The 14,707-nt window shown below is 45.5% G+C and overlaps 1 protein-coding gene across 1 annotated transcript in view; it reads right to left on the reverse strand.

The window, feature by feature from the left end:
- Window positions 1-282: 282 nt before the first annotated feature.
- The window catches only part of LOC136126973 (mas-related G-protein coupled receptor member X2-like), a 43,834-nt gene continuing 29,409 nt past the window's right edge, over window positions 283-14,707 (reverse strand). The window contains 2 exon segments of the mRNA XM_065882415.1: window positions 283-408; window positions 483-617. Of these exon segments, the coding sequence (XP_065738487.1) occupies window positions 283-408; window positions 483-617 (261 nt within the window).

A 14,707-nucleotide genomic window follows, 5' to 3' on the forward strand; every position in this document is an offset into this window, starting at 1 on the left:
AGGGAAAAGTGAGACAAAGGGGTCATAGCCTGGGGGTGGGGGGGAATTGCATGGAGGGGGTGCTGTGGCGCTCCCCGCGTGATGTCCGCACGACGCCGTTGCCGCACCTGCACAAACAGTAGTTGCATACAGCGGCGCGCACAGTGCCGGATACCCAGGACCCGCTCCAGGACTCGGGAGAGGCACTCGCCTTCCCACCCTTCCCTGTTCAGTCTCTGAGGAGCAAGACCTTCCTCCGCCAGGTCTCACCCTCCTGACGCGCATCACGGGGCGTGTACCTGTCTAGGCTTTCTCGTGGGCACCGGCGGCCTGGACGCGCAAGGAGCTGCCCACGCGCCCCAGAGTCCCACTTTTCCCAGGCTGGCACCCCGCTGGCCGGAGGTTCCTGGCATTCCATCCCGATGGGGGCTTTTTGAGACGTTGGGAGGCATACAGGGCCGGCATCCTAAGCTTCGTTTTCACATGGGGAAACCGAGGCGCACCATCACAGGGCTACCACCCTGGTTCCAGCCGCCGTCCTCTTTCGCCTGGATCTCTGCAATAGCCTCCTTACTGGTCTCCCCGTTGCCACCCTTGGCCCCCTGCAGTTGATTCTCTACGAAGCAGTCAAAGCTATCCTTTTAAAACGTAAGTCAGATCGCGTTGCTCCTTTACGGGAAATCCTACAATGGCTCTCCATTCGTTCAAGTGAAAGCTAAAGCCCCTGTAATGGCTTGCAAGGCCTCTCATGAGCTGGCTCCCTTTTATTTAACTCTGTAACCTCACTTCCTACCACTCCAGTCACACGGGCCTTTTTCAATGCGTCACCAACATGGCAGCCACCCTGTGGCCTCAGGACCTTTGCACTGCTATTTTCTCTGCCTGGAAACTTCCCCCAGATAGTCAAATGGCTTGCTCCTTTACTTCTTAAGTGTGTCACTTCAAAGAGACCTTCTGTGACCACCCTATTTTAAATGCAGACCCACTTCCCCCATTTTCTCCATGGTAGTCATGACCTTTATTTTGTGTTCCTTGCCTGTAGGGTTCACTGGCCCTTCACTTCCAGCTCTCACCTTAGTCCTTTGGCATCCTAGTTCTCCAGCCTTACCACACTACTCTGTTCTCTAAACAAACTGCATTTTCCCATTTCTAGCCTTTGTTCATGCTGTGCTTTCAGCCTGGGATACCATCCCCTGCCATGTCTTACCTAATTTTTAAGTTCCAGTTCAAATACCTCTTTCTCCATGGAGGCTTCTCTCATATTCCCAAAGACACTCAGCCCTTATTCCTTTCTGTTTGCTATAGTAACGGTTCCTTGTCTTTTACCCCAAGTGCCCTATGAAGTCCTGAGTCTCCTCTCTCTCCAGTTCCCAGCACAGAAGGGACCATCAGTCCATGTTGGTGGATCAAGGGCAGTGAATGAGAGGCCCTGGGCTAGGCCTTGATTCATCTTTTTTTTTTTTTTCTAGGAGGTGCACAGAGCCCAGCTGGGTCTTGTTATCCTCAAGTTGTTTCTTGTGGAACAAGGGGAAGGGTCAAATGTCAGATAATGGGGAAAGTGTGGGTAGATGTGTCAGCCAGTGCTCAAGGGCCCACTCTCCCTCCCTGAAAGTATCATCTCCGTCATTCAGCACAAGGCTGATTTTCCCCAGACAGTGTCAGTGTAACAATAGCAGCTACCATAAATGAGCGTTTGGTATGTGCCAGGCCCTGTTTTGTGTGTTTTCAATGCTCTATTTAATCTTCATGGCAATTTTGCGAGGCAGGCATTTTGATGTCACCATTTTCAGAAGAGGAACCAGAAAGAAGTGACTTATTTACGGCCCTACAGTTGATATGCGAGGGGTATGTGTTTCAAATTAAGATCTAGCTAATTCCAAAGCCCAAGCTCATAGGGCAGAGACCCTGGTGACTGATGAAGTGAGGGAGCCTAAGCAAGGTCACCCTGGCCCAGATTTTTTTTTAAAATTTATTTATTTTTGGCCGTGTTCGGTCCTCGTTGTTGCATGTGGGCTCTTCCTAGTTGTGGCGAGCGGGGGCTACTCTTCGTTGTGGTATGCAGGCTTCTCATTGCGGTGGCTTCTCTTGTTGCGGAGCACGGCTAGGCGCACGGGCTTCAGTAGTTGTGGCTCGCGGGCTCTAGAGCGCAGGCTCAGTAGTTGTGGCGCACGGGCTTAGTTGCTCCGCGGCACGTGACGTCTTTCCAGCCCAGGGCTCAAACCTGTGTCGCCTGCGTTGGCAGTCGGATTCTTAACCACTGCGCCACCAGGGAAGCCCTGGCCCAGATTTTTGCTGAAGCCAGCTTGGGAGTCACAAGGGCGTGGCTCTCCAAGGAGGGTGGGAGTTGGCAGATTTCTGTCAGTGGTGCCTGTGATATCCTATGGTGGAGGCTAGTTGCTGTCCTTCGTAAAGTCAACTTTGGAAGGCCAGCACTGCCTCCTAAGCATTCCTACCTGTGTGCTCTGGGTTCAAAGCCCAGCCCCAGCTGTCAGGTGTGGATACCAATGCCCATCTCAAAGGGTTATGGTGAGGAAGGAGAATGATAATATACCTAGAAAATAGTAGGGGATCAAAAATGATCTTTCTCCTTTGCTTCTTGTAGGGAGTTTCTATCACATAGAGATATACCCAAACTTGTCTTCTCATCCCGTGTCTGCCCTGTACACCCTCTTATTTAAATGTTCCAGATTCCTATAGTCCATTGAGTGTTGCCCTCGGGTACAGATAAGGAAAGAAAGTCTGACATTTATTGAGGGCTTTACAAATAAGCTATTCACGTTGCTTCCATGGACTCTCTTCTTTCTTCTTCACAAGCCCCTTAAAAGGGAGGTTCTGTTATTACTGATGAGAAAAACTGAGGCACAGAGAGGGCAAGGGACTTCCCTACGGCCACAGCGCTCACTAATTAATAGCAGTAATGAGATTCTAACATACGTCTGACTCTGCACTCAGCAAGCACCCCTCTTCCTTAACCCCATCACCATGGAAAGTAGCCCCATCGATTTCCTTTCTCTTCTCTGATGGAGAAGAAGGAGTGTTCTGTGAGGTCCACGGCAGTGAAGTAATTGTGAGGTTGGGAGGATTTAGACTTCTTGAGTCATTTTGTGTGACTCATTTACCCGCTCTTGATGAGGGGAGGAAGAGGGCTTTGGGAGAGAGAAAGATGGTCTGAGTAACCAGAGAGTGGCTTGCTGGTGGTTTCTGATGCACTGTTGGAGTCAATATTTCTAGCTTATGACCTCACTTGCAATTCACTCTGTCAGTAATGAAATGTTTTGCTTCAGTGAAAATGTCCCCCATCCAGATTTTTATTTATTTACTTACTTATTTATAACCCACCCCAATCAACAAAGGATTTGAGGTTGCTTACCACAGGAGTAGAAACCATAAAACAATGTTAAAATATCAATAAAGGTAGAGAATCAGGACCAAGGAAAATGTAAATAAACTTTGAGAGACAAGGCTTAATCATTACAGCCGGTGTTTATTGAGTTCTTCCGGCATGCAAAGGAATTTGTGTATATTATTTCATTTAATCCTTAAAAGAGTCCTACGAGGTGAGTGCTATTATTATCTTTATTTCGGCATATAGGGAACCAAGGCTCAGAGAGATTAAATACGATGCCCAAAGTCATGTAACTAGTCAGTGGTAGAGCCAGTATTTAAATCTAGTTTGATTTTGGAACTCATGCCCTTAACCACTGTCCCGTCCTACCTCTCCAGGGGACAAAAGACCACACATTTGCAGACCACAGGGGCCTCTAGAGTACTGGGTTTGAGTCTCAAATTCGGTTCTAATTTTCTTGGATATCAAAAAGGAAGGCCACAGCAAGTTACATAGAACTAATGCCCTCACATCCTTCAGGTCTTTGCTCCATGTCACTTTCTCAATGAGACCTACCCTGACCACTTTTCTTAACTGATACTGGAGCCTGCCTGCCTCTTCAGCAGTTCCAATCTCCCTTTGTCTTTGCTTTTAGGATGGCACATTTTACCTTCCGAAGTACTGGACGATTTATAAGCTATGTTATATATTTCAAATATGTTATATGCTTTATATAGCACATAAGAGGTTCTATTATATATTTTATAGTAATAAATATACTTACGCATTACAAATTAGATTACTTTATCTGTTTAGTATGTTCACTATTTTGTTGTCTGTCTTCTTCCACTAGAATGCCAGGCTGCTTGGGGGAGCATCACTGTCTCTTTGGATTGCTGTTGGATCCCAGATGTCACGGACAATGCCTGATATATAGCAGGTATTCAGTACCTTTTTGCTGAATAGTTGAATTATAATTTCAGAGAGGAAGGACAGAACAATATACCTAAAGTGGCAAAGTAGGTCATGTTGCTTTGCTAGCTCATGTTTTCCTTTCCTTCCCACTTTCTCTTCTCCTTTTCTTTTTCTCATTTCCTTGATGAATTTAGGCAGCTCTAGCACTTACCTCTCAGAGCAAGTCTTCTGAGGCTTTTCTGATTGTAGACCCTGAGGGTCCCTGTGGCCAGTGACCTTTGTGTCATTGTTACAGCAAATGCATAAATGGGATTCATGGTGCTGATTTTGGTGGAGTCTCTCAGTGAAAGCCCGACATTATCCCCACACTTAAATTGGCAAAGGTAATCCTTTTAGTGGTCTAAGAATAGTGTCCAAGTACCATTCCCAACGATTTGAGTTTTATGGCAGATGCTATGGGGAGGGAGACGGGAAAACAAAAAAGCAGAGCTTTTGTGTGAAACAATTGATTTAAAGGGAGGACATCCTTGTGTTCCGAAGAGCTCACCTCCCCAGTTGTGTTTCCTGGCAAAAGCCAAGGTCGTTAGCGAGGTTTATCAGAGGAGAACCTGAGCTGAGACCAATTGCTGGGGTGGGTGTGGGTGTGGGTGTGATGTAAGCTTGCTTGGGAGCTGCCCACAGATCCTGGCTGAGCCTCCGGGAACCGCAGACACCAGCCTGTCAGCTCAAGGTGAAGGCCAAGGGCACAAGGCTGCCAATCCCAGGAAGAAACATCAGAAACACTTGTGTCAGGAGGAGTGGGAGTCAGAACTTTGTCTCTCCCGTGGTCACTGCTCTGGGCTCCTGCAAAGCAGATTTATTCAACGAATATTTTATGGAGCACCTACTCTGTGTTAGCCATTGTTCCAGAGGCTGAGTACATGTTAGAGAATAGGATAGTCAGCTTCTCTGCTCTCACGGAACTTACAGTCTAGTGGGAACACACTGCCAATGAACTGGGTGAAAACAATGAATAAAAGGATCATTTCAGACAGTGGTAAGTGCAATGAAGAAAAAGAAAAGAGAGTGTGGGTGATGGGGAGTGTAGGTGGAGAGGAGACACTTTGGATTGAGGGTTCAGGGAAGGCCTCTCAGAGGAGATAACATTTGAACAGGACTTGAGTTACAAGAAGGAGCTGATCTCAGGCGGCCTCAGCCTGCAGTGGCTTGAAGCAGGATTTTGGTTCCCGTGGCCAGAGATTGAAGTCAGGCTGCGGCAGTGAGTGTGCTGAATCCTAGCCACTAGACCATCAGGGCCAGTGGCCAGTGACAAGGCGCTGGCCCATCAACTTTGTAGAAGTGAATTTCCACAAAGAGACAGAAAGTAGTGAAACAAGCAAAGTGTTTATTAGGAGGAAAAAGGGTACATGTGGCTAGACACACGGGCGGACTCCGAGAGAGAGTTGTGCCCTCGTGGTAGTTTGAATCACTTATATGGGGCATTTCTTCCAGGTTTCTCTTGGCCAATCATCTTGCTTTGCCTGGTTCTGAGTCCAGATTTGGTTTATCTCAGGGTCCTTCCCTGTGTGCACGTGCATCTCTTAGCAAGATGGATTCTGGCGAAGAGGCCTATGGGTAGGTTGACATCACTTACTATGGAGTGACGCCCCCTCCCTTTTGACCTCCAAGGAGCCTTTCTGCACATGTGTAGTCGGGAAGGTCTCCTTGACCTTGAGAATGAGAAATATGTGGTCTCTTATCTGGGCGGGGCTCAGCGCCTCTCTCGCTCCTGCTATTTTGGAGTTTCTGTCCACAGGGGACAAACTCCAGCTGCTCAGCCTGGGGCCCATCTATCTTCTGCCTCAGAGCCAGCTGAGCAGAGTAGGGGAAGAGCTTCCCGAGCAGAACTTTCTCTTCTGGGCACAGCAGGAAGGCCAGAGAGAGAGATGAGGTGGGAGAGGAGGGCAGGAGCCAGGCTGCAGGGGGTCTTGAAGGCTGTGGGAGGAGTTTGGGTTTTATTCTGATGTGCCAGGAAGCTACGGGAGGTTTCTAAGTGGGGAGATTGATGAGACCTGGATCTGAACTGTGAGTGTCTGAGACATCACAGAAGCATCAAGAATCGCAGCCCTTCTGCTCTCAGAGGGCTCTCAGAGGCTGTGTGGCCCCGTGCTTCCCAAGCTGGCTGTGTCTCAGAATCATTTGGGGGAACTGCTTAAAAAATATGGATTCTCAGGCCTCCCCCTGGAAAATCTGGTTCAGTAGGATGGAGGTGAGGCTCAGTCTTAAGGAAGTTCCCCCAAATGATTCTGCTAATTGGCCAGGGTTAGGAGCAACCAGCCTGGTCAAGGCCCCCATGTTAGGAGGGGGGTACTGAGGTCCAGAGAGGAGAAATGCCTTGCCTGAGGGAACATAGTGAGTTAATGGCCAACTAGTGTCCTGACCCCAGAGCAGTGCGTAGCCAGGGGTCTCTGGAAACAAGTCACAGAAGTGACCGTTGGCTAACCAAACAAAGAGGAATTGATTGGAAGGCCATGGGGAAGCTCATTGGTGGAAGGGAAGACTGAAGGACCATGCTTAGAAAGGTGGGGTTCAGGAAGCTCCAGAAGTTTTCAGGGTTGGGAACATCTCCACAGTCACACCTAGGTGTCACCACAAGGATACATGAGCACCTTTCCTGCCACTCGAAGTCCTGGGAGAGTGAGAGTCCGATTGGCTGAGTTCTGGTTGTGGGCTCACCCCACTGGCTAGGGGAGGGCACACCTTGATTGACAGTCCCATCATACCTCGCCCAAGATTTCATCCAAAAGGAAATCAGAAGGCTGTTACCACAAGAGCAGCCCAAAATGTCCTCTACATCTGGCACCTCAGAGGGCTGTAAAGATCTGTCGTCATTGTCATCATTGCCATGATCATAGTAATACTTATTTGTCTACTACTTACAATGTGCCAGGTACTATTCAAAGCATGCTACATCTATTAACTCATTTAACTCATACTTTAAGGCTATGGGGAGGATACTGAGATAGATACTGAGCAAGGAAACTGGAGCAGAGCAGGTATGTAGCAACTAACACCTAGATCCTGCTTTTATAGGTTCCAAAGCCCATTTATACCTGTTGTCTAATTTCCTCTCATGACAACCTATAAGGACAGGCACTTTTACAGATGGAGAAAGTGTGTGCACATGTTCTAGAGTCACACAGCTACTAAGTGGTGGAGTCTTTGGGTTCATATATTCACTCATTCATTCATTCCCACACTCATTCGTCCAATAGCAAGTGGCTGTCAGGCGTCAGGACTGTGCTGGGTTCTGGGAGCTCACTAGTTAGCAGCTGTAGTTTCTTCTCTGCAGAAGTTCGCCAACTCCAGGGGCAGGGGCAAGAGAAAAGGTTTCAGCGTGTGTGTGGGTCAGGAACCAAACCAAACCCAACCAAAGCAGGGGCCTCATGTTAAAGAGTTTGGACTTCATCTTGAGGGCAACCGCGGAAGGATTTTAAACCGGGAGTTTGTGTTTTATGAAGACAACTCTGACTGCAGTATGAAGAATGGACTGGAGGGGGGTAAGAATAAAGGTAGGGAGATAGTTAGGGGGCTGATGCAGTGATTCAGGTGAAAAAATCATGGTTGCCTGGATTAGCATGGTGGCCCTTGAGGTGGAAGGAAGTGAACAGAGTCGAGAGAGAAGTGGAATTGACAGGACTTGCTGATTGGATGAGGGTGGAGGGGGAGGGAGGGGCTTAAGATGAAGGCAAGGTTTTTGACCTGGGCAACTAGGTGAGGAGTGGTGCCATATACTGTGGGTAAAGGCTAGCTGAGGGGCCATTTGGGTAGGGAGATGATACGCTCAGTTTTGGACAAGTGGTGTTGGAAGTTCCAGGGGACAAGGACATGGAGAGACAGGAGTTTGTGGGCCTTTGGCCTCTAGTTCCTATGCTCTACCCACAGTGCCTTGCTAATTTAGAATCTCGATCTGTCAAGAACACTCAGAGACCACAGACTGTCAGATCTAACTTGAGAGATCCCCTCACATTTCAGATGAGAAAAGAGACGCTAGAGAAAAGTGGTTTCTGGAAGGTCACAAAGTGAGTAGATGTCTGAGCTGAAGGCCCTCTCCCTACCACCCCCAGTACCCTGGTCCCGAGGGTGCACACAGGAAACTTGCAGCTCAGTCTAGACTCCAGAAGGGCTCTGTTTGGTCTACAACTAATTCAAATTAGTTGCCATCGTTAAAAAAAATCAGGACATTGCAAGTACAAATCCATATAAAAATAACAGAAGATCTGGTAAGTTCAGGCTCACATGCCTACGTGACAGCGACCAATGAATCTGGGTAGCAGTTGCTTCCTTGAGGCAGACTGTGTCCAGTTTGCCATGGTCTCCACTCTTACCGTCTTTACTGAGGGCCTGTGTTATTTGCCATTTGTCAGGATGCTTGCTCTGTTGTTTTTCTTAAAGGGGAAAGTCATATATTTCCTGGAACCCATCTAAGAGACCTCTTATCTGACCCCAGCTTGCTTTCCCTGGTCTCTGTAAGCATTTGAATTATGACCCTATCGCTTCCCCTCTGTGAACCACACATTCCTCATTTGTAAAGTGAGGTATTTGAATATGATGATTCCAAGATCCTTTCTAGTTCTGGCTTGCAAAGGCTCTCCAAGTCTGCACTTCAGAAATGAGTTGTGCTATTGGCAATGCTTAATTGTTCTGCAGATGGTTTTTGAGGGATTGCTCACCCTTGACTCTTTTGTCCTTGAATTATGGTTTATCTAAGCCCTTGGAAGAAAAATGCCTTTTGTTTTGGGAGTTTATCCTTCATCTTTTGATTTTGGAAAAAAAAAAAAAAAGAGTGCTTCAAACAATGCAGCATAGCTGCAGTTGCTAGGAAGGGCAAGCAGCCACAGAGGCTGCCTGGAGACAAGGCCATCAGAAAACTCTTGTCTCCCTTCCCTCTTTCCCTTCTCTTCCTTCCCTCCCTCCCTCCTTCATTTTCTCTCTCTCTCTCTTTCTCTTTTGAGCAAAGATATCATAATCAATAACCTCTTCTAAAAAGACCAATCTTAATCACCAATAGAGTTTAGGTTGTCCTGAATCCAAAGGGTAATTCCTAAAGACCGCCCCCCCAACAGCCAAACTATTAAGTACTCAGTGAAATGACCTCCGGGGTTTTAATTCTGGTTCCACCACTCGATTGTCATTTGACCTTGGACAAATAATTTTTTTCTCGGGGCCCCAGTTCCTCCTCTGTAAAACAGGTTGGAGGAAATGCTTGGATGCTCTTGTAGTTCCTTCTAGCCCTAATATTTTAGAAGGAGACTGCCAGGGATTTAGAGAACAAGGTAGCACCAGCAGGTAATGTCTCTACGACTCTCCTTCCAGGTCAGCAAGGCTCTGGGACCCCTTCACCTTGAAGCCATAATATTCAGCTGTAGGTCTTTGGCTTTCTCTCCTCTGGCTATTTAATCAATGGTAAAGGGAGGATTTCTATCCACCCTTCTCAGTAGATGTGACGTGCCCCGGCTATCAGCATTTTAGCATCGTTCCTTTATTATAGGAAGGGCCAGTGACAGGATCTAAATGTCTCTGGTTAATTATTTTTCAAGTCCAGGGTCGCCCTTCAGACTCTGCCGGTCTCCAGCTGCAGGGATGATTAAGTGACGATTTAAGCAACAGGTGCGCCCCCTGGTGACCTATGTAAAAATTGCAGAAAGCCTCAGCCATTCAACAAATACTGAACTTAAATCCTGCCTCTGCCTAACCTTCAAGGCAGGATTAAAAAAATGGACACATATGTCCTGTAAAGTAATATATAGTTTACAGATGGGAAGGTTATATATGTGAAGCTTGTATTTACACTCGCAGAACCAACTCTTGCCCATTTGGCGTGTCCACCCTTCTGTAATTGGGGTAGAGGATATGTTGAGTTTGACACGGCCATCCTTTAGTTACACCTGTCTCTCGGTGAAACAATGGAATCAATTATTCCAGAAGATAATGAGCTTTCTGATGTTGGAGATGTAGAAGCAGATGTTGCAGGCATCCTTCTTGGGAATGTTAGAAAAGGTTAGGTATAAGTTTAGATTCACTGATTCAAATGAGCGAATATTTATTGAGTACCTACTATATCTCAGAAACTTCCTAAAAGACAGGATGTACAAGTTGTGAACAAAACAAAGTCCTTGTTTTATGAGCTTACATATTATTGGGGGAAATAACCTCCAATGTTATTTTCTAATCAGAGATTCTCAGATCCAGCAGTTCCAAGTAATGGTAGTCTTGCTTGGCAAACATTGGTAACAGATTTTGGCCAGGGGCTCAGGGCCCTAAGGAGATTTTGTATATCAGAGTGAGAGCAGGTGAGACCTCTGGACATCACCCTGACAGACAGGAGCCCAACCACTAGGTGCTGTTTTGAGTTCTGAAAGTGGAGAGGCTGGTTCAAGGCTTTTGTTCTCCAAGGTACAATTAGTCCTAGCTGTAGCCTGTGGATGGGAGGAGAGGAGAAAGAGGAACATGTATAGGCATCAGGAGTTGCATATATTCTCAAGTCACCAGAGCTGGAAGACATCTTCGAGATGATCTCTTCAAACATCCTCATTTTATTTATTTTATTTTATTTTTTTATTTTTAAAATTGACGTATAGTTGATTTACAGTGTTGTGTTAATTTATGTTTTTAAAATATTCCTTTCCATTATGGTTTACCATAGGATATTGAATATAGTTCTCTGTGCTATATAGTAAGACCTTGTTGTTTATCCATTCTATATATAAAGGCTTACATCTGCTAACCCCAACCTCCCACTCCATCCCTCCCCCAGCCCCCTCCCCCTTGGCAACCACCAGTCTGTTCTCTATGTCCGTGATTCTGTTTCTGTTTCGTAGATAGGTTCATTTGTGTCATATTTTTGATTCCACATACAAGTGATATCATATGGTATTTGTCTTTCTCTTCCTGACTTACTTCACTTAATATGATAATCTCTAGTTGCATCCATGTCACTGCAAATGGCATTATTTCATTCTTTTTAATGGCTGAGTAGTATTCCATCATATATATATATATATATATATATATATATATATATGTATATATATATATGTATATATATACCACACCTTTTTATCCATTCATCTGTTGATGGGCATTTAGGTTATTTCCATATCTTGGATATTGTGAATAGTGCTGCTATGAACATAAGGGTGCATGTACCTTTTTGAATTATAGTTTTGTCTGGATATATGCCCAGGAGTGGGACTGCTGGATTTTATGGTAATTCTATTCTTAGTTTTCCGAGGAACCTCCGTATTGTTTTCCACAGTGGCTGCACCAACTTACATTCCTACCAACAGTGTAGGAGGGATCCCTTTTCTCCACACCCTCTCCAGCATTTGTTATTTGTAGACTTTTTAATGATGGCAATTCTGACCAGTGTGAGTGCTACCTCATTGTAGTTTTGATTTGCATTTCTCAAAACTCTGAGGTCCCTCTCAATACCACATGTCTGTGATTCAGCTAACCATTCATTACAAACCAGTATCCTTTAACTGACAAAAAAAAAAGTGATCTTGATTTTAAATCAATCTTAGTATGAATTAGCAATAGGTGAATTAGCGATAACACCCTCATTTTAGAGGCAGAGTAACTGAGACCCAGAGAGAAATGCCTTTCCTGAAATCACAATCAATGATCATTAGCAAATGGGAATTAAAAATTGAATTTGTATGTATTGATAGGAGAAAAAACATATTATAAATTAGTGTGAATGATGTGATTCTAATTTTGATTAGAAGTCATATGTGACTATCTTTTGGAGATGAGATTGCAAGGGTTTTAACTTTTCTTTGGTACGCATTGATGTATTTAAAAATATTCTACAGTGAGGATGCATAATTGTAAAAAGAAACCCCATTATTCAAAAGAACTTGTGTTTTCAGTGACTCAAAGGAGATAAACCAAAACCCAATAGCAGTGATAGAACACACACACACACACACACACACACACACACACACACACACATTTTTTTTCCCCACTTTTGTGAATCTTCCACATTTAAAAAATAACTGTTGTAGGGATTGCTAGTCTTCCCTGTATGCAGTTCTATCCTTTGGGCATGCAACAAGCAGGATTACCCTTCCTTTGCTCTTGCACTTATTGTAGGATCATATGACTAATTCTGGCCAATAAGTGGTGGCCCATGTGATCAGAGGAAATGGCCAGGATTGCCTCAGGGCCACCGCATTTAATTTCCAGTGCGAGTCTTTCTAGCACCAGAGAATTCCAAGTCATGTACTGAGATTGAGGCGTCTTAAGATGGAAGCTTCCTGCACCACTGAGCGGTGGACCAGGAGGACAGCTGCCCTGAAGAGGCGCTCAGACATGCTGTGGACTTTGTATTAAAAGGAAATAAACATTTCTGGGTTATGCCACTGAGATTTTGGTGGTGTTTGTTGCCCCAGCATTACCTAGTCTATTCCGACTAATACAATAACATGTATAACTTATATACTATATATAATTTATATTAAAAAGAAGTATTACCATTTCATGAAATATAATCAAACCTGTACCATAATCAGAAATGTTTATGTTCAGTTTTATATTAAATTATATTTTAAAGACTAATCAACTAAGATTGATTTAAAACCAAGATCACTTTTTTTTTTTCAGTTAAGGGGTATTGGTTTGTAATGCATGGTTAGCTGAATCACAGACATGTGGTGTTGGGAGGGACCTCAAAGTTTTATCTTGCACATTTCACAAGTTCATATATAGAGAGGTATATAGCAACAACCCAATACAAGTTAAGTTGTCTAAACCAGGGGTCCCCAACCCCCGGGCCTCGGATGGGTAGTGGTCTGCGGCCTGTTAGGAACCAGGCCGCACAGCAGGAGGTGAGAGACCAGTGAGTGAGCGAAGCTTCATCTGCCACTTTGCATCCCCCCCCATCGGTCGTATTACCGCCTGAACCACTGGTCGCATTACTGCCTGAACTAACCCTCCATCCCACCCCCCGTGGAAAAATTGTCTTCCACAAAACTGGTCCCTGGTACCAAAAAGGTGGGGGACCGCTGGTCTAAACCAATGGGTTCCAAAACTTCGATGAGCTGAAATACCAGGAGAACTTTAAAAAAAATTGAGACTCCTAAGTCACACTTCTGGAGTTTTGGTTAAGGAGGTCCAGGATAGGACCTAGAAATGGCATTTTAAGAAATCTGCCATGTGATTTCAGTCACAGGTCTGGGAATAGCTGGTCTAGAGGATGACTTTCAAATTGAATTTGTCATTACTTAAAATTAAGCTTCATTTAAATTTTATATTCACATGAAAACTGAAACCACTTTTGTAAATTCAGGTCAGGTTCTTTAAAAGCAGAATCCAAGATGGGGATTCATGTGCCTGTGATTTATTAAGGTGTGCTCTCAGGAGATGCCTGTAAGGGAACGGGGAAAGCCAGGAAGGGGCGGGGAAGAAGCTGCGCAAGAACATGATTTTGGCCAAGTCTAGCCTCGGCATGATTTTGCAGATTGCTTGGAAGTGCAGGTTGTATCACAGAGCTTGCCCCACTTGGGGTCAAGGAAGCTGGGCTTCTGCATAGCCCCCGCACTGGGCAGTCATTGGCTAGGGGCAGCCTGGGTTGGGGGAAATGTAAACTGTGAGGTGCCTGCAATCACCCAAAGACAATTTTTGGGCGGAGGTTGGTAAGCTCTTAGTAGGAATTCAGTTGGTAGCTGGGGCATAAGGGTACCGAACTGGAAAAGAAGATCTTAGGGATACCAAGAACATCTGCTATAGTCTACTGAAGAGACATCCAGTGGCAAACATGTTCCTCCCTGCCCCCACTCTTGTGGCAGCATCCCTACCTTCTTATGGTGGCAAGGGTCAATCACTGCTGGAAGTAAGGTGAGGCCTTGCTTGGTCTGGTGGTATACTGGCACAAGGAACACAAAGTGTCCAGGAGGCAGCCATACTTTTAAGTTCAATGAGACTCTTATTTTGTTCCCTGGTGTAAGCGAGCTCCCTCTGGGGACCAGGACCTCTAGACGCCCAGAGTCCAGAGTTGCAGGCATGGGAAGCACAAATTCCCTAAGGGGGTCACAGGGAATAAAGATGAGCGGGGGCCTCTCCTATTTCCATCTCTTGGTTCCTAGATGGAAAATTCTACCCCTGGAGGACATTCCACTTATACTGGCCATTGGTTTAAGGATACCTGGCACCTTGCATGCATCTTGAAGAGGTCATTTAACCAGTATCAGATTAGCCTCTTTTGGACGATGTGGTATGTGATAAGACCACTGGATTCCATGTGCCCACTGCTTTCTTCTTTGGCCATTGATAGGGTCCCTTGGTCCAAGGCAAAATTGTCTATGGCTTCATGACGGTAAATCAGATACTCCGCAGGAATGGGACTAGAGTGAGGAAAGTGAGGTGCCTAGGGTGCAGACCTTAAGGTGAGTACCTTAAGTGTACAAAACTCACTCTTTTGTACTCTTTTGTACTGCTTCACCT

The sequence above is a fragment of the Phocoena phocoena genome, chromosome 8, assembly GCF_963924675.1.
Source record: "Phocoena phocoena chromosome 8, mPhoPho1.1, whole genome shotgun sequence".
Classification (NCBI taxonomy): domain Eukaryota; kingdom Metazoa; phylum Chordata; class Mammalia; order Artiodactyla; family Phocoenidae; genus Phocoena; species Phocoena phocoena.